This window comes from Brachycentrus maculatus, unplaced genomic scaffold (genome assembly GCF_059751285.1).
Source record: "Brachycentrus maculatus isolate JH-2025_06_01 unplaced genomic scaffold, ASM5975128v1 h1tg000005l, whole genome shotgun sequence".
NCBI lineage: Eukaryota > Metazoa > Arthropoda > Insecta > Trichoptera > Brachycentridae > Brachycentrus > Brachycentrus maculatus.
In genome coordinates, this window is record NW_028280760.1 from 329435 (window position 1) to 350523 (window position 21089).

A 21089-nucleotide genomic window follows, 5' to 3' on the forward strand; every position below is an offset into this window, starting at 1 on the left:
TTAGTTTGGGGAAGTCCTGTATTCTCTGAAAGATAACCAAATTTTTGGCAGTTACTTCTTACCGACATGACATTTATATCATTTGTACAATCCGAGTATCCCTGTAGTCTGAACTCGGTACTCCCGCCTGCCAGGTCATATTTCAAATGCATAACTTACAACTAATACTAAAACCATGTGTATATAACACGTCAAACTATAACATACGGAATAAGGCAAAGTCATCTTCACATCTGAGAATTTCAGAATTCAGTACCCTCAAAATCTTAGCGGGAGATGTTTCATACTATAGCGGAGTACATTATGTAGAGTCGTGGAAGGAAATGGCGTATTTTCCAATTAACATTGGATAAATGAAACAGTTCTAGTCCATTGATGTTAGAGTGATCTTCTAAGTACAGTATTGTGTGTGTGTGATATTATGTGGTTCCTCAACTCAGTTCTATGTGCCTGCTAAACTTTGTGAAAAACTAGAATCAAATCCCTCCAGTTCATTGTGTATTGTATTCATCTAAAATATGTGAAGTATAAAAAAGCTTAATCATCTCTCTACGATCTCATTGTATATTAAAAAGTGCGAATAAAAAATATTAATTGAAATTTGTGTCGAATTCGTAATTGTTCATGAACAAAATTAAACTAAGGTAGATGAAATAAACAATAACGGAGATAAAAAGTGATTTTTCGTTGTTGATTAAGTGAAGATTAGTTCAATTTTCAAATCGTAAATTCCACCTGTTTCATATAAATAACACACATTTTACAGATATTAGTCCCAGTTCATTTGATGTAGGAGGTAGAACCTTAAACTTAATTGGGACTTATAAAATAGTCTTCAGAAGGTAGATATAAATAGTGTACATTATTTATGAAATTTAAATAGTATTGGGTCCATTTCCACTCTGGTTTATACGGGCATAAATTACCTGTCTAAAATGGTCCAAAAATGGCAGAAACATTTTTATTTACAGATAATTTGCTTAGATAAATAAAGCATTTTATCTCGTATTGGATTAGTTTACATGAAACAATTTAGTACCTGACAAATTATTTTAAACCATCGTTTTCTAGTGGTAGTCAAATTGATACAAATTAATTCCAAGATAATAAAATATTAGAGCTTGTCAATGAAATCATTGGCATTACTATACATTGCAAGTTACAACGAGGTCCCACGTACTTAGCTCTGCAGCTTATGCTGTTTGGAAAATCGGTTACCTGACAGTGGCAGCACCACGCTTAAAACATTTTAATTATTTCTATAGGATCATGGCTCATGGAATACGGGGCAGCAGATATGCAACAAACAGTCGATCGACAAGAGTAAAAGAAAAGTAATTCTTTCCATTTACAAACTAGGTTCTGGTGAATCACTTAGAAATGATTTTATTAAATAAGTAATATCTCTTTATGTAGCCGTTTGTCAAATATAATTATGAATGTATAATGTATACACATACAAACCGAGACCTAATTGCTGCAGTAAGAGATAAACATAAGATTTATAATGGTGTTTGATTTCTGAAAGTGTAAATAATTTGGATTGTGCAAGTTGTAGTCTCAATAAGGTCATCCGGTCATACATGGGGGGAATGAATACCTTTTATTACAATAAATAAATTTTAAAATAAAGATAAAAAAATTGCAGTAGTTTAACAAAACATCAAATAAAATTATTTAAAAAATGCAGATACATAAAAATGAATAAAATGCATAAAAAACTAATATGTAAAAAATAGACAGCAAAGGGTTACAAATTTTTGAGTAAAAAATATCATATGGATTGAAACATTAATATTTTCGTTAGTACATTTATCCTTTATATTTGCACCATATCTAACTAGAGCAATTTAGAATTTAGAATTTTTATGACAAAAAGTGAGAAAATGATTAGCGCAGAATACACAGAGCATGAAACACACTTTGTCTCTTTATTATAAGGGTATAATTCTGCTTACAGCGTAGGATGTTTCAAACATGACGTTTGTAAAACAAAAATATTATGTATGGATTGATGGCCTTTTCTGAATTATTATTTAATAACTGACTCTATACTAGTTAACGCATGGATACTCTTCAAAGTTTTTATATATTCTTATTGTAATACGGTCAGATCATTTTGATAAATGTGTATGTATGTATATACAAAATATAAGAATAAAACTGCGTGTTAAATATGATATTTGTATTCCTAAAACATTGTAATGCAGAAAAGTCTGCATAACATGGGTAAATCGGTTTAAAATTAGGATATTTTATTAAATAAACTGGTTTCTTATCTCGAGTACTTAAATTAAATAAACTTGGTGGCATATACATATGTAGTAATTACCTAAGATTGCTATGTTACGAAGCCATTAATATTTACATCTTGGGGCTATTTAACACCAAAGATTTCTAGTTTATTCAAAGATATCAAAGATATTTACCAATCGTATATTTATTAAATGTTTCACCGGCCTGGAGTGCAGGGTTCATTACTTTTCCTTCGTGTATTTAAAGATCAAGATAACACTTGTTCTTAACAATACAGTGCCCTATGCACCAATGGTTGTGGGTGAGGGCTTGAAAGAAATATTATTCAAATTTATTAATATTATTTATTTTATATTTAGGGTTGTGTGATAAATTATTTTCAGTAAAGACAAATCATGGGAATCGAAAGATATACAGCATTACTTTGTAGCCGAAATACAGGCTGGTAGTAAAATACCATGGAGGATTTTTTTAAGGATTTTATTTTTTATGCAAAAACATATAAGCACTATAATAATTTACGTCGAACGCATTATTCGATGCGGTTCTCCATGAATACTTTGTGTGCGAATAAAGGCTAAAGAAAAGAAAGATAGATTTTCAATTGTATGCATATTGTTTAACAATGTTTGTTTACCGAAGTTATCTCATGTTACCGTTATCGTCTGTGACTCGGCATTAAGATGTTGTGACAATACGAATGCTGCTCATTTATTCCAGTGTGCTGTTGGACTTCAATCGTCAGTTCTTACAGTAACTTCAATTACTAGAGAGATTATATATCGGCATCATAAACACCGAAATAATACATGTTAGAACCGTAAAAATAAAATCGTGTTTCAGAATAAAACGTGATTTTAAAAAATAAGTTGAAATAACTTCAATGAAAATGTTAAAATAACTATTTGAATCAGCGAATAAATATACAAAGTGGGTGAGTTTTTCACTTCCGCAGAAATGGCATCTAATAACGTGAAAACAAATAATGTCGATAGGGTAAAGACACATGACGAAGATGTCGAAAAGAAAGAAAACTTGATTCATCAACCAACTTTTAAAGAAGAGTTGGACGAATATTACAGGGAAATGCCAATAACTGAAGAGACTACATGTGGCTTCTGGATATTCAAAGGACCTTTATTGCAGAAACTAGCGAACAAGAAGATGTTCGTTCTTTTGTACGGAATTTCAGGGATGTTTTTCTCCTCAACGTTCGCCTATTTCAGTGGGACGATCACAACTATGGAGAAAAGGTTTAAAATACCTAGTAAAACGATGGGTAAGTAGGAAAGCCTTTCATCCTTCTCATCGTATGATACTTCTTCATACACCATTGCGCATAGGAAACTACAATGAAAAACGAATATTATATTGATCATTAATTCATTACCTGGATTTTTTTAAATTACTTAAATTCAAATGTTTTGTATGCAATCATGCTAATATTGTTTTATGTTCGCGTCTTGTGTATGCTTTTTAACATAAAAATAATTTATTCCAAATTGGGAACTAATAAAAATTATATCATGGTTAATATGCCTTGGACCTTAATAATAAGTTTAAATAAATAAACAATAAAAAAGTAATCTCTAAAAAATTATAGGGATTTTTTTTAAATAAATTTATTATATTTAAGAACCATGCGTTCTAAATTATTTTGTTGCTATTATCATCTCGAATGAAATTATTTTTATATTTTAAACCTGAACTTAAATAAGTGTAATGATACACCAAATTCTTATAATTTTTCTTCCTTTGCTTTTATTTCCAAACGCCTTATATGTTTGTTTATCTTTATTTCCTCATTTATTTGTCCAGCATATGCAAACCTTCTCATCACACCATTCATAAATTTATAAATTTGATCGATAATACTCATTTTGTCTCTTCAGTATTTCCTATACATATTTCTTTTATATATTGTTTTTCTGTAAATTCGTCAATATATATATATATATATATATATATATATATATATATATATATATATATATATATATATATATATATATATATATATACATATATATATTTATTATATATATATATATATATATATATATATATATATATATATATATATAATATATATATATATATATATATATATATATATATATATATATATATATATATATATATATATATATATATATATATATTTATATATATATATATATATATATATATATATATATAAATATATATATATATATATATATATATATATATATATATTTATATATTTATATATATAAATATATATATATATATATATATATATATATATATATATATATATATATATATATATATATATATATATATATATATATATAAATATATATATATATATACATATATATATATATATATATATATATATATATATATATATATATATATATATATATAAATATATATATATATATATATATATATATATATATATAAATATATATTTATATATATGTATATATATATATATATATATATATATATATATATATATATATATATATATATATATATATATATATATATATATATATATATATATAAATAAATATATATATATATATATATATATATATATATATATATATATATATTTATATATATATATATATATATATATATATATATATATATATATATATATATATATATATATATATATATATATATATATATATATATATATATATTAACATATATATGTTTAAGTTTATTATCGGGTTGTAAGGCTTGACGTTTCAATGTATTCAATTTTGAATCCGTTTTTTTTTTTACTACTATCTCAAAAATACATGCTTTTTCGAAATTTACTCTTTTGAGTACCTACCTACCTCCATTTATTAATGGAAGTAGGTTAAAATCGTGAACATTTTTAGAGTAGGTCCAAAAAAAATTGCCCACTGAAATTTTAGTGTTTTTCTGAAAGCTTATTTTTTTTCTTGTAGGAATAATATCAGTAGGAAATGACATAACACAATTATTGGGCGCCGTGATACTGAGTTACTACGCGGGCAGAGGCCACCGCCCGAGGTGGATCGCGTTCGGCATCTACACCGTGGCCCTGTTCTGTTTCCTGAACGCTCTCCCTCACCTGCTGTACGGGCCCGGCGAGGACGCTCTGCAGCTCACCTTTGAGTACGGCGACGACTACCAAGTCAATATGACCAAAAACATGACTGAGCTGCTCAAAACTAGACATCTATGTAATTCATTAGGTAAGAAAAAAATCCGTTTTTAATATTAGTATTAATATTGCTTCACACAATACTGAGGGGGAAAATTGAGGGGCAGCGTTGTCCTGTCAGAAGGCAAACATCTTGGCTGCGTAATATAAGGGACTGGATTGGGATGAGTCATGTGGGGGAGCTGTTCCTGGTTGCGCAAGATAAAGAAGCTTTCGCCAGAGTGATTGCCAACGTCGGGGAGACCTGACACGGCACAGGAAGAAGAAGATTATTAGTATTTAAAAATATATTTCAAGTTTATAAAATGTCGCACATTCCTATACTTTAATATATTTAGGGCCTTCTTATAAAAACTGTAAAAAATATGTCATTTTTCAAATAAATATTTGAAATTCACAACATTTTGAGTGTGTTCAAATATTTGTTCACCGATCTGGGTTTTCTCCACTTAGGAATTATTTTTACATTTGACATCAATCTAGATGAGAAGAATATGTAAGATTGAGTATTTCCAGGTATTTAAAGCTCTGTAAATACCCAAACTTCCATATTCATGTTCATCTACATAGTGGAGAAAACCCAGATTTGTGAACAAGTATGTGGACGCACTAAAAATAGTGTCAATAAAAATAATTCGTCAAATTATAAGCTACATAAAAAAAATTTCAATCATTGTTTTAGTGTTTTCCCAGAATACAAAAATAATACAGGGTTTGGATCATTCATACAAATTAAAGAGTCTCTACTAAATAAAAGCTTTTCTCAATCCAACTTAAACGGTTCTTGTGAAATCATATGTGCTGTATCATGAGATTGATCAATATATCTAATATTTGAGTAGTGTGGTTGTCAATCATGGGTAGAATGGTGAATATTGCAAGTGTGTAATGTGATTACTTATCCAGCCTATGATAGGTCGTAAGCCCTGTAAATACCAAATCTTCCATAAAGTATTTAAAGGACTTTTTGATTTTCAATTTTATACTATACAAAATAACTTTGTTGCATAATTATTATTTGTATAACTTTATAATGAGGTCGACGTTATGATTGAGCTATAATAAGATAAAATAAATAGTCATTTTATAAATTTTATTTTGTAAGATAATAATATTTACATACGACAGGCGCCGTGGTGTGGATAGGTAGCCGCTGGATTGGGAAACTGGCAACGCGGGTTTGATTACCGCCAATTGCAAAGTGACTTTCGATTAGTCTGGGTTTTTATGGTATATTTTTCAGTTGCCTTCCCTATCCTTTTTATCCTTCATGCAGACAAGCATCTAAAAATAGAGTCTTTGTGAGTTATTCGGATCCTTAAAATTCGTCAAAAATCTTACTATTTTTTTTACCGAAAAATTCTATTCCGCAAATTTCATTGGGAATCAAATCTATATCCTCATGCAAACAGTCCACTATAGTAAATGAGACAACGTGACCTAGTGCTGATTGATTATATGTTTGTCGAGAAATCTTTGGTGGACATTTATGCGATCCATATATTATTTTCGGTGCCCAAATGTTTAAAAATTCCACGAATTATTTAAAGAATTAATGTTGATTCCCAAGATAAAACCATCGAGACTATTAGACCCGCAGCAAGATGGATGTAGTCCCGATGTACACCCGGTGGACAAAATCATTTTATTTTTAGTATACTTTTATTTATTTTAATAATTTACGTTATGTCCTTATTATTATTGTTTTTTCATTGTATTTTACATTATATAATGTATATACAATATAGATTTGAGTGCTTGCACACGTCACCTCAAGGTTTGGAATAAAGATATAAATAAATAAAAATTATTAATAATTTTAATGAAATTAATTAAAATTATTAATAATTAATTATAATCGACTATTTTATTTATTGTTTCGGCATTAACTTTGTGGTAAGACATGTTACAATAATTAAAGAAAACACTTCGTTTTTTACCACTTGAGTTTAATTATAGACTACATGTTTGACTAGATTAGAATTAAAGAACATCAAAGCGGTCTTGTTAGTAACTATTTTTCGGAATTTGCAAATCATATAATAGATACTAATCACTCATTTCACTCCCATAAATTAAAATTATTACACCTTGTTCCATATAAAGGCCAAATTATGAATTATCTTGAAAATTTAGAAATACAAAAAAACCTGAATTCTAATAATAATTTATTAAATAATATATTGTTTCAAAATTCTTCGCCATTGCTTTCAATTTTTCCTTTGTTTTCAAACTCCGTTCCTTGACTAACCCCTTCCCCTTACTTTCCCCCTATCCTTATTTATAGAACAATTTTATATTTTATATTTTAGTTATTATACAGACCTGAATGATGGAAGTTTAGCTTCTGAAACATGTAGTCTATAATTAAACTCAAGTGGTAAAAAACGAAGTGTTTTCTTTAATTATTGTATAATCGACTAATTATTGTTATTTATTGTTAATTTTTAAGACCTCATATTGGAGAAAACGGTGTTGAGAATACATTTACTGAAGTGTGTACTCTCTGTTGATCTCTTATTTCTTACAGGTTGCCAGAGAGCCGGAATGATTTTGCGAATTATTTCTTTTAACATGATTTTTATCATGTTTGAATAAATATTTGCGTAACTATACAAATACCCGTTCCTTCACCCGCTGGTCCCTATCTCGTATCAAGAATGATCAAATAAGTTTATTTGACGAGCATGTAATCAAAGCTTACCTTGCGGTTACAGCGAATGCGGAATGTGAGCTAGGAGAAGTGGACATGGCCCCTTTGGCCATATGGTTCGTGGCCCAACTCGTGTCCGGCATCGGGGGCACCCTGTACTACAGCCTGGGGTACTCCTACATGGATGACAACATCAAGAAATCAAAGTCTCCCGTTATCATAAGTTGGTACTATTGTTTTTTTTCTCCAAACCATATTTTCCGCGTAACTATGCTTTTATTTATTTATTTAAACTTCATGTACAGAAAATAAATAAGTACATTGGCAGCTTTATTGCCAAAAAGCAATATCTTCCATCCAACCAAAAACAGACCAGTGATATTGGTTAAAACATTTGATACCATATATAACTCTTTGCAATCAGAGGGTAGATAGTACTTGATTATTTAAAAAAAACATAAATTACAAATTGACGATTCTAAGGAAAAAGAGAGTTTAGGGAAGGAGGTAGAGGGAAAAACTAAGGGAGGAGGTTTGATGGACAGTTAGGATTCTGTCCATCTAGATAGTAATGATTTTATCAACACATTACAGGAAGAATACCACCATTTAAACTATATAGTATGTTAAAAAATGGCGGAGCATGTTTGTACTGAGTCCGACAATTTATAATACGTACTCATTAAATATTTGATATGGGTAAGTCAAACACAAGAAGCTGTGGTTTACTGTTTACGAATGATTGACATAATGTTATAAGCTATTTAAACAATACTATCACAATATAATCACAATATAATATGTTTCTCATGTATTTACTGTGTATTCAAGATGCATGATGTATTACATATGGTATAGTCGAGCACATAATTTCACTGCCTCCTCCGTTTTTTTAATGTTTGATATGGGGTAAAGATTTACAGTCACACCTCGCATCTAAGGAAATATCTTGGGAAATTACGCATCCTTCAATATTTTTAATACAAATGTATTTTAATACTTACATCAAAAGACCATAGCTCAAAATCCCAAATTATAAATATTAACAGGCTAATATTTTTTTCCGCCTCCGTAGTGTAATGGTCAGCACGCTCAGCTACCGTTCTGGAGGTCCCGGGTTCGATTCCCAGGGGGGGTCAAATAAATATTAGTGTGTTTTTCACTCTAATAATTATTCAATATTACTCTGGACTGGTACCTGAAGCGGAGGGCTGATCACCCTTCCTTCATGTGTTAACGATTAAGATAACACTGCGTTTATATAATGCAGTGCCCTATACACCATTAGGGTGCGGATAAGGGTTTTAAAAAATATTAATAGGCAAATTATAAATATTAATAAGCATGGTTGGCATACGTCCTGGGAATGCCACCAGAGAGAATTGAGTTCTTCTTCCAACTCCGAGAATTTCAGCATCCCGGAAGACCTCTGACGACCATTCATCGACTGTACCTACTATGAAATCCGGAATACTGGGCTGACTTGAGAAGAAGAAGACAAAGCCATATAGGCATATAGGCAGGGAACATGGATTAAGAAGAACAATTCCTCTTCCTCAATCTCAACATAGATGAAGAAGAATATGGAAGTCTGGGTATTTACAAGGCTTATATGAACTGTCATTAGCTGGTTAAGTGATCACTTTACACACGTGCAACATTCACTATTCTACCCACGATTGACAACCACACTACTCAAATTGTTGGTACTCCTTATTATACCATTAATTTCTTGACACTGTACATATGAATTCGGGGTTTAGATCTTTTAGTAGGATCTCTACTAAATCAAAAGCTTTCCCAATCCAACATAGATGGTTCTTGTGAACTCATATGTACAGAGTCGTGAGATTAATGCTATACATATGTAGGAGTACCAACAATTTGAGTAGTGTGGTTATCAATCATGGATATAATGGTGAATATTGCACGTGTGTAAAGTGATGATACGATGAAACCAGCCGATGACAGATCATAAGCTCTGTAAGTAGCCAAATTTTCATATTCTTCTTCATCTATGTTGAGATGTCAAAAAAGTAAAAACAAGTGGAGATTACCTAGATTTGTGAACAAATATTTGGACACACTCAAAATGTGGTGAAATTTTTATCTTAATTGATATTAATTTGTATAGGTATGACGGTCGTAGGCCTCGTAAATGCAAGACTTCCATATTCTTCTTCATCTATGTCCAGATGTGATAAAAATAATGAAGATCATTACGAAATATTATGAATTCTCTTCCGTGTATTAATTGTGTTAAATTTCAGGTTTCACATACTTCATCCGCACGATGGGTCCGACGCTGGGCTACTCCATGGTGTCCGTGTTCCTGAAGCTGTACATAGCGCCGGAGCTGACGCCGACCATCGACAACTCGGACCCGCGCTGGCTGGGCGCGTGGTGGGCGGGCTGGCTGCTGCTGGGCGGCCTGCTGCTGCTGTTCGCCACGCTGCTGCTGGCCCTGCCCCGGGAGCTGCCGAGGGCCGCCGCGCGCAAGCAGCTGCTCAGGCAGAAGAGCAAAGACGTTCAGGCTGAGGTGTTCGTTAAACCTTCCTTCAATGGTAATTATTCCGCTTTTTATAACAACATTATATTGTTAAATATCGACCGAAAAAGACTTGGCACGATCAGATCAATCAGAACCTAAGATCTGACGGTGTCAAAAGTCTGTGTAATCGGAGGGCATGTATGTCTAGATGTATGGATGTGAAGGAGGCGAGGAGTGTGTGTCAGGACAGAAGAGTGTGGCGTTCGATCCTCTCTGCCTACCCCTGGGGGGAAACGGCGTGATGGTAGTAGTAGTAGTAGTAGTAGTAGTAATATTGTATTTTTTCTTGTATGTTTTTCGCAGGTCATTTGTGGCACATTTTATAAAGTTTATAAAATAAAACAGCGTTGTTTGTAACCACTTTTTTATCGTTACATTTTTTCTCCAACCGGTTTTGACAAGAACCTTGTCATCAATTGGTTAAACCCTGATGATTGTCATCATCAGGGTTTAACCTTGTCAGGTTCTTGTCGAAACCGGTTGGAGAAAAAATTTACAAATAAAAAAGTGGTTAAAAACAAAGTTGTTTTATTTTATATTGCGTTATTTATTGATTCGGATTAACTGTGTGAAATGACATGCTGATTAAAAAAAATAACACTTGTATTAAACCACTTCACTTGAGTTTTATTTCCAATGCACGCGACTAGTTCCGAAAACTAAAAAATATTTGCATCTACTGGTAAAAAGTAAAATTAAGTTGTAAAAAAACTCAGTAAGTGGTATAATACAAGTATTTCATCTTTTTAAAGCTTAATATTGTACTTCTCTATGCCTTATTATTTTTCCTAATTATGCTGCATTGACTACGTAAACTGTATTGCATTTTGATGAAGAGATAGGTATTCAAAATCAGCTTTGATCCGCAAATATGGTAAAAATCACAACATGAACGTATTTTTTTATTGCCATAATTAAAATGTTGTGTCCTTCAAGAAACAAAAATAAAAATAAAAACGAAAAATTACGTTTTTTGAAATTATGAAAAGTTTTTAATTATTGGCTCCATAATAATTATCTATCCTGACTTACGACTTACTTAGAAAGCCTGGCTCTAGACCAGTCACAGACTGGTTTAAGTTTGTGTAAAGTGATCACTTATTTATACATAAGATATAAATATATAAATAACTCCTATATGGACAGGAAATAATTAGATTTGAGAACAATGATTTGAACATATTCAAAATATTTCAAGATAACAATAATATTTACAATGTAATCAATATAAGGACAGATTTAATTTTGTAATTAATATAATTTTTGTTTTATCTAACAATATTTACCACACATAAATTTCGTTAAATAAATCCTGCATAACCCTCAATTTAGAAGGAAAATTTCAATATTCCAGTCTACGTTTTACTTAGTAAATGTTACTATTTCTTCAAATCTTTTTGACACGTGTTTCGATGCATTTTCAAACACCGTATGTGAAGCTAATTCTAAATTAAAATTTAAGATAGTTAAAACTATGTGCATTTCTTCTTATGCTAAGTTGTTTATAATTATTATTTCAAAGTATAATTACTATGTTTTTTAGATATGATGAAAACCATAAAAAGACTGATGACAAACCCAATATATAATTACAACCAACTCGCTTCCATCGCATACGTGTTTGGCTACACTCCATACTGGATCTTTCTCCCCAAATACATCGAGACCCAGTACCGCCAGTCGGCTTCCGTGTCCAGCTTGGTCACTGGCACTGTCGGCTTGGTCTTCTCAGCCCTCGGAGTCCTGATCTCCGGGGTCATCCTGCAGAGATTCAAGCCGAGAGCCAAGTACATGGCCTGCTGGAACACTATTATCGGCATCATTACTCTCCTGGGAATCATCGGTTACTCTTTCCTCGGCTGCTCGGCGGTGGATGAAGGGATGCCCATGTTTAGAAATGGCGAGTAAGTATTCTTTTCACGCATCGTTAACTGCTAGCATCGACTGCATATTCAGTTTTAATACATTTTATTGTAATCAAATCTTTCACGATAAATATCCCTCAAGATTTACCTGATCTGCACCGGACCTAATAGATAAATGTACCTTCCAAATGATTTATATTAATATCAATGGAATTCACAGCAATGATTTCAATCAATAACTGCATTATTACCTCTAGAATACTGTATTCTAATGTATTTTATATATTAAAAGCATTATTAACTTTGTGGTATGGTAATATAACACTTTCACATTTTATTTTTGTATAAATGTCACAGTAACAGTTTCATTTTAATCTTCATTTGACCTGTTGATGGAATGATTATTTCGAAACCGGTAGTCACGAAGTAGTTTTTATACAAAGTTAACGATGAGTGAGAATGCTGTATTCTAATACCTTCTAACTGAATATCTGGACGACATTTTGACTGAAGTTATTCGAAATTTCTGATTCTCAAGTTACTATTCAGTATCACACTTCAAAGCTCTACACCTCACGTGACAACTTTGAAAGATACAATAAAACTACATTCTAACTTTTTTATTTAACATGTTTTGTTTATTTTTTTACTTTGTTTTGACTCATTGTCTTGGATCAGAATAAGAGGAATTCGTAGAAAGGAATTTGATTTCTGTTGCGAATTTCAAATGCCTTTGCCCAGATATCACTTATAAGTTTTGTTTTTTATTATTACATTTTTCGTAAATTATCTCACTTGTTTAAGACCTATCGCCAACATGTCGTGTAATGCTGACTGCAAGTGTGATTACGTGAAGTTCTCTCCAGTGTGCTCTGTGGGGAGTCAAGAAACTTACATATCTGCCTGTAATGCTGGATGTAAGAACCAGCAAAGTTTAGAAAACGGGAAGTTGGTAAGGCACAAATGATTTCTTGATTTGATAAAAGCGTTAGATATTATACTCAATATTGCATCCTGGACGAATCTCGCTAATGAATGGACCATTTAATTCAATATTACGAACTATTTCAGATCTATACAAACTGCTCTTGTATAAGTAATAATAATACTGAACTGGAGATGTTCGAAGGAGGGTCAAAGTATGGAGGATCAGCCACCTCTGGACCATGTGTGGTTGACTGTCAATATCACTTCTATCTCTTCTTGGTGATTGTGTGTATTCTCAAACTGTTTGGAGCAATGGGCAGAGTCACAAATTTCTTACTATCAGTCAGGTAAAATACCAATGTGTCCATAAATTGAATAATAAAAAAATTACAAAAATTTAAAATTATTTTACCTCGTTTTTTTCTAGATGTGTGGAAGAACGAGACAAAACAGTTTCTCTTGGAATTGGAATGAGTGCTATTAGTTTGTTTGCGCTGGTTCCAGCCCCGATATTTTTCGGATACATAATGGGTAAATTTTACAAATACATATTGATCTTTACAATGGAAATATTCCCCTATCTTCTACTACTGTTATTATTTATTATAAGTCGTAAGCTTTGTAAATGCCTAAACTTGCATGCATCTAAAAAAAACTTAATTTTTCAGACAAAAAAAGTATTATTACCTAACATACATACATAATTGATTCAATATTTCAAATATGTACTCTTTTTTGTCAACAGACTCCACTTGTTTAGTTTGGGGAAAGACATGTAACAACAAAGGAAATTGTTGGATGTACAATGCCACTCTCCTCAGACAAAGGTTAAACTACACCGCCGCAATATTCTTCCTGTTCGGTACTATCTTCGACCTCTTGATTTGGATAAATGTTAAAGATATGAATATATTTGACGACAAGATAGAATTAGAGGAAAAGAATGTCGCAGTTAAGGAAGTAGACACGAACAATGTAACTGAAGAACAAAAAGAACAACTTAATAATACAAGTACACAAGATATTGCAAGTCGAGAAAAAAAATGATAAAAAATAAATAATTGTACATGAATCACTCTTTTTATTTTCAAATTAATTACGAAACTAACTATTATTTCATTTCCTTATAACATAATAATACCCTTATATAAAATATTAAGAACGTAATGTAACGTCGGTAAAATAACTCATATTAAATCATTGTCAAAATATTATATTCTAGTAGATTTTCTTTGTTTAAATTCCTCTATTACGTTTCTTTGAGCATTTGCTGTATTTAAAGGTCGTCCATCAGAACCTTGGGGACTTAAGGATCTCCTCATCGCCGGTCTCTCGTCCATCTCCTGGTCACTGACCGAGTTGAGAGGTTCAACTTCGGCAGAACTATACCTCAGAGAACTTCTAGGTCTTGGAGGCCTTCTTATTTCGAGGGACGAAGGCTCTGGAATCGATTGCAAAGTTGAAAATCTACCCGACGGTTGCCGAGTTACCGGTTCAGTTCGCCGATTCCCGTAATCGTTATCGTCATCATCGAATATCTGCAGATTTCTTGCAAAGAACGCCACTAAACAGTCCAAAATTACAGAAACTAATAACAGAGAAGCAGTGAGGAGTGTTAAAATTTCACCGAATTTGTCTCCGTGAAGACTGCACGTTTTGGAGTCGTAGGATAAATATTTGCACGTTTTATCTGAAAAATTACCAAATCAATTAATACTGCAATTAATAAAAATTCAATAAAATGTTTATAGTTTTCAAAAAATAAGCAATTACCAGAAATTAAATCGTAGACAAATTTTCCCGGTATGTGAACCAGTATTCCTGCGAAGCACAGTTCAAAAGCTATAGCCATTGACTTGTCCGAAGGCAGAACGGCTCTCAGGGTTATAAGAAGATTACCCACATAACCAGTTGCTGAAACAAAATATTGGAAATAAAATAAATCGCAAATGTACGTTGGATATTTTACAAGCTTCAAAAATTGTCTCTTAAAGTTCGTACCGAGCAAAGCAGCAGAGAAGACACTAAAACCTTGAAACAATCGCCAATGTAATGCACATTTTTCATTGTCACACGCTCCTTCAGTAGCCAGTGGTGGCAAATTGTCATTTCTTGGTTTATATGTACTACATGTACAGTTACTGTAATATCTAAAATGAAAACGAATAATAATGAATCATTCTGAACGCTTCGCCCAGATTTCAGTTTCAATTCACAATCTTATTACAATCGTCGCGAACTTATATGAATGAAGAAACTAACCTTAGATTATTAATATACTGTATTTTATTACAGCCAGCGTGGCATGGCGAATAGTATGTTTTTCTTCCGTCTTGAGTGCAGACGGGTTCAAATTTTGTACTCGTTGCTGCACAATTACAAGTTCGACTGCACATTGGAGTTGACAATTGATTTCTGTATTCTTCAACTAGTTTACCCTTTTCGCAACCTACAAATGCGAATGATATAAAAATAGAAGCGACGATCAGCGAGGCAAAAACATTCCAACTGGCTAACCGAGCTGTCCTGGGCTTAAACTTAGCAATGGCCAGACCAGATAGCAAAACGCAAAGAGCGATTGCGGGAAGCCTCAAAATATTTCTCACTAATCTGGATGTCCACGGATCGCTGAATCCTTCTCCTACATCTGGAATATAGAATTCCGCTTCCATGTATTTAGCTTCGTAGGATGCGAAGTTATCTATTGCCATGTACATAAACACCGATGAAAGCGTATTGGCGATTAAGATTTTGTTGGTAAACACTCGTCTTAGAGATGCGAAGAGTCCTGAAGATAGAAAGTAAAGTCAACATTATTACGAGAATATAAATTACTGTGTTTTGTTCTCAATATTATTTACTGTGTGGTTAGTCATTTTCACTCATTTATTATTTTACAAAAATGTTAGTAATATAAGTATATAACCACTCACCGGTGAGTGGTTAAATACTAATATTACTAACATTTTTGTAAAAAATAGACAAGTACTGTGTTTTATCTTACTTATGAGTTAGCGCTTACCTGTTTTAGGAGTTGGGGTAACATCATCTACAGTATCTATGTCATCGAGGCTCTGTGAAGGGCTCCTCCTGACTGTCTCTAAAATTGTTGCTACAGTTTGTTCCATTACAGTGCTGAGCAGATTCCTAGGAAACGTCGCTACTATAGTTCCGAATACTATGAGCAGAAATCCAATGACAGGGTATCCTACCCACCAAGCTTTTCCTCCAGAAAGAAGCGACCACGCCATGAAGGAGCCGAACTGGATAGATGACATTCTGACGGCTATAAGAATAGCTGAAAAGGCAAAAAGATTTATCATCATTGAACGTAATGATTTTTAAAAACAACTCAAATTTGTATGTGTAAAAAATGGATAATTACCTAAATATACCGGACTATTTTTCTTTTTAACATTGTCGTCAAGGTATGAGAAGCCATGTGAATAAAAGGAAGCATTGGCTAACCCATTTAAAAGTTGAATTATAAAAAGAACAACAAGTGCTATTATCGCATTTCCATTATCATCAAAAGAAATTTCCAAGTTTGATGAAATGTAGGGCTTTTCTTCTTTGCACATATTAGGCCCTGCAAAAAATAAAAATAATATGACGCCGGTTGCGGTGAACAGCGATATTGATATAAAAATAACTCCGTTTCATTACCTGAATTAATGACTACCGGATATTGAGCAGCATGATCGAGGTATGGAATGATGACTAGAAAGCAAGTTGCTCCTTGAAGACAAGCCAATCCTCCTAACCAAGCAGCTCTATGTATCTTCAAACCAAAGTGAGCCACCATCAGTCCAAATATTCCAAGGAATAGATCATGTGACACCAATAGCCATTCTGTATTAAATAAAAATATTCAATAATAATCTGTTACAGGATAAAAGTCGGTTTTTGTTCATGCACAAAAAGTTTATTGATTGAAATCCTTGACCTTCATTGACAATTTAAATTCAATGAATTTACATTCTTTAGAGAATTGCTTTAAGATTGAAACAAAAAGGTTCGCGTTGCATACAACAAATATCAAATGCATCTAGCCGTAATACTCGTATAACAATCACTATTGGAGTTTACGTCTTGTAATTATATAAAATAAACTAATCAAACATGATCTACCAAATGAAAATAAATATTTCTTGAATTTATTTTACAATTGGTAGGAATCAAACCCGCGAGTGTCTACCCAACTACGCCACGGTACTTGTCCATAAAATGTCGACATTTTTTTTTTACTTAAGAGTGGCATCTGGACACACTACAGTTTCTTTACACCATCAGCACACTCACGTTTAGTATTAGTTAATAATAATATTTGCCCAAATCGATATTTTACCTATCACGACTGGCGGGAAGTCGAAGATTTCCTTTACATAAGGTACTGTGGCAGCAAAGTACGCCTGAGCTGATCCCTGGCATATTCCAAGAATGACAAGAGCAAACAAAAAGATTCTCGGAGTGGCGAACTGATGGAACCAAGCGGGCAGGCAACATGGAAGGGCAGTGATCCCACAGTCGATTGTACCTGAAGTGGTATCATTACATATTGTTTAATGGTCATACGAAAAAAATATAATATAGGGTAAAACAATAAAAAATATCTTAACAGAAGCTAATAATCTTTTTGAGTAGCCGTCTTTTGAGGGCTTTGTTAATTATCTTTCACCTTTTTGACACTGATGATAATTCTTTTAAAACATGTTTGACTCAATTGTAATATATCTATGTACATTTTGAATGTATAAAGGCTGTGATACATATATATATATATATATATATATATATATATATATATATATATATATATATATATATATATATATATATATATATATATATATATATATATATATATATATATATATATACCTATGTAAAGATATATGTGTATATTCATTAATTCTTTTTCATTTCCTGTTGATGTAAGAGAACATTATTTGAAAAATGCGAATGATTTTTACGTTGAATCATAAATTTAAGTACTTTAAACATTTTATTAATCATACTTATTCGATATTTTTATCTGTAGCCACGTACGATAACGGCACCAAGGTATTCCACTAATCAATACGAATTCCCATCAGGTTTATCGAAATTAAAATTAGTCCTTAAATTAATCTAACGTCGAAATCGTATATGAAAAAAAACTTTTCACAGATATTCAGCGTCTTTTAAAAATTATTTCCCCTTAAACCATAAATAAAATGTATCAATGTCACTTAACCCCAGTAAAATGTTCTTTTGGTCACTGAGGTACAGAGATATAGAGGACACAAGCAAAAAAATGTTTTATTGTAATTTTAATAAGCCATTTTGTTGTTTTTTTTATTTTATTTACAACACTAAAATCATACAATTGATTTTTTTCCAAAATAAGTCACGATCTTATTGTTATTATTTAACATTTATATTACAATATGAATTAAAATCACCCTGTATGTAATATATAGAGTTCGTACCTTTATAACGCAATATTTCACTTTAAAATTTAATAAATAAATGTTTTGAGCATATACAAATACTAGTCACTTTACCTAGTATATGATGCGCTTAAACTTTTTTCGTTTTATTACAAGAAATTTAAATCTTACCTTTTTGAATGCTGACAGCCGGAACACTGAACTGTGCTGCGTGGTCTGAATCAGACCTTAGCAAAGAAGTTGGCCTGATCATGTCTGTTGCTTTATTTTTATTTATTTTCTTCTAAACAGTCAAATGCAGTACATTCTGCTCTAACGCAGTGACACACTTTTGGCTATTCTGCATTTCAACTACATATCACATTACAAACGAGACAATCCGCTTTTATTTCCACTACAAAAACTAAAACTAATTTTATGATTAAAATAAAAACACACTTCAATTAAAAGAATATATGCGTACGGGAAAAATGTAGAACAGGTGTATTCTTGGAATAATTTATTTTTGAATGTATTAAAAACACACCCATGCTGAAAAAATATAATGGAAAGGAGATAAAATCGATAGTAACTGAGAAATAAAAGATAACAAATGATAAGAGGTTTGATAAAAAAAAAGCTAAGACACAAACCACAATGACACCACCTGGCGGAAAATTGAGGAAAATTAAGGTCTAATTATACTCGGTAATTGTGTAAATGGATATTTCGTTAATTCCAGCAAAGAGATGTCACTCTAATTTAAAAAAAGTATTGTTTTAAAATATAAATTAATCTCGCCCTTATTTTAATAATATCTAATATCTTAAACATCGTCAATTAAAAAAAAATCTTTTACTTTCTGGCTTCATCCTAACTTATCGTCTTTATAGATTGTTGTGGTCAGCTCTCCTCGTCTTCGGGTGTAGGGCCTTCTATCATGGACATGCCTTCGAATCATGTTATCTTTCTGTAGTATCCATGAATTCTCTTTAGTCTTCCTCTAGATGTCTTTCGAGGAAGATCCATGGCGATTTTTATTTTTATATCAGCTTTAAAAAAAAGTGAAGTAAATCACTTTTCTCAAAGAGACCATTTAGTCAATACATATAATCTGAATTATTTTAAAATATGTTATTATTATGGTTTTAAAAAAAAACATGTACATATAGTTCTTCATTTCAATGTTCTCAATATCATGGGTTGTCTTTCGTCCCGATACACTGGGAGATATCCTGTTATAGGCAGTGTCATCTCAACGACCTAGAAAATGTCCAGCTTCTCGAAGGTTTTTCAGGTTCTACAAGTTGAAAATTCTTTTACAATGGCCATATTCCTAAATAGTGTTTTATAAGATTTTCTTTCATAACAAAAAAATACAAATCTAATACAGTTACATATATTTCTCATCTTCGATCTGTTATTGTAAATATGTATCGCGTGTTTAAACATTTTCATATAGAGTAAAACTACAATTTTTCATCATAATGGAGTTTAAGAAATTGAAATAAATAGCAATTATTTGCTTCAGGTAAAATAGTGAGAAGGTATTAAAGATATGAAAATTACATTACTAATACCCAGACCATTTGTAAATATATATTTTATAAATTTATTTTTCTATCGGGGGTCACGGAATCTACGTCGTCAATTTCGAGTCGATAATAATCAACCCATGACCGTAATCGAGTTTATATTAATGTATTATTAATTTTTCAAAAGGAAAAATATCTACAGGTTTTGAAATATGATTTATAATAGCTTTTATGAAATAATCTTCATACTTTTTGCTTACATTAGTATAGCTTTAAATTGAATTCTATAACATTATTTGATTATTGGTAGGTATATATGACGTATTGATTCAGGACATGTACGTGCAAGAATATATTTTTTTCGTAAATATTTGCTTATTTGAATACATAAAAAATGATCACATATTTATTGTAATGAAGTGGTTTCTGAAACACGTCACCAAAATGAGGCGTTATTTTCGTAAAATGTTCGCTTCAAATATTTTTATATTTTTTATTTAATTGGTGAGAAAATAAAATATGACTTTAAATAATGCCTTAATAGTTTTTTTTTATAACAAATCATGTAATACTCGTATATGTAGGTATTTTAAAATTAATTACATTTAATAATATGAATAATTTTTTCAAAGAAAATCTTTAATAAAGTTTTATTTTATTTTAGTGTGTAAAATAAAAACTGTTCATAA

General features: G+C 31.4%; 2 protein-coding genes across 3 annotated transcripts; one reads left to right on the plus strand and one right to left on the minus strand.

Annotated features, from left to right (window-relative positions):
• Nucleotides 1–360: 360 nt before the first annotated feature.
• On the plus strand, nucleotides 361–14526 carry LOC148313760 (solute carrier organic anion transporter family member 74D-like). Of its 2 annotated transcripts, none has more exons than XM_088278284.1 (10): nucleotides 361–525; nucleotides 3100–3535; nucleotides 5220–5489; nucleotides 8176–8334; nucleotides 10382–10675; nucleotides 12206–12566; nucleotides 13332–13479; nucleotides 13599–13801; nucleotides 13882–13985; nucleotides 14200–14526. In XM_088278284.1, the coding sequence occupies exons 2-10, from the start codon at nucleotides 3214–3216 to the stop codon at nucleotides 14499–14501; spliced, it is 2163 nt and encodes a 720-aa protein (XP_088134410.1). In that variant the 5' UTR covers nucleotides 361–525; nucleotides 3100–3213; the 3' UTR covers nucleotides 14502–14526. The 2 variants fall into 2 exon arrangements, with proteins under 2 accessions (XP_088134410.1, XP_088134405.1); XM_088278279.1 differs by having other exon boundaries at nucleotides 381–525; nucleotides 2977–3535.
• On the minus strand, nucleotides 14515–19416 carry Oatp33Eb (Organic anion transporting polypeptide 33Eb). The gene is made up of 9 exons (XM_088278269.1): nucleotides 19058–19416; nucleotides 17803–17991; nucleotides 17121–17306; nucleotides 16840–17043; nucleotides 16477–16752; nucleotides 15717–16242; nucleotides 15456–15604; nucleotides 15228–15368; nucleotides 14515–15144 (listed from the first exon to the last, which is right to left on the minus strand). The coding sequence occupies exons 1-9, from the start codon at nucleotides 19137–19139 to the stop codon at nucleotides 14666–14668; spliced, it is 2232 nt and encodes a 743-aa protein (XP_088134395.1). The 5' UTR covers nucleotides 19140–19416; the 3' UTR covers nucleotides 14515–14665.
• Nucleotides 19417–21089: the final 1673 nt, after the last annotated feature.

What these genes read in the sequence shown, in the direction of transcription:
- LOC148313760 (XM_088278284.1), top strand. Translation starts at nt 3,214, where the DNA reads ATGGCATCTAATAACGTGAAAACAAATAATGTCGATAGGGTAAAGACA. An exon ending in AATACCTAGTAAAACGATGG is followed by an intron (nt 3,536 to 5,219) that starts GTAAGTAGGAAA and finishes TTTTTCTTGTAG; the next exon opens with GAATAATATCAGTAGGAAAT. An exon ending in AATTTCTTACTATCAGTCAG is followed by an intron (nt 13,802 to 13,881) that starts GTAAAATACCAA and finishes GTTTTTTTCTAG; the next exon opens with ATGTGTGGAAGAACGAGACA.
- Oatp33Eb (XM_088278269.1), bottom strand. Translation starts at nt 19,139, where the DNA reads ATGATCAGGCCAACTTCTTTGCTAAGGTCTGATTCAGACCACGCAGCA. An exon ending in AAATAGTCCGGTATATTTAG is followed by an intron (nt 16,753 to 16,839) that starts GTAATTATCCAT and finishes TTGCCTTTTCAG; the next exon opens with CTATTCTTATAGCCGTCAGA. An exon ending in TGTCTACGATTTAATTTCTG is followed by an intron (nt 15,145 to 15,227) that starts GTAATTGCTTAT and finishes GTAATTTTTCAG; the next exon opens with ATAAAACGTGCAAATATTTA.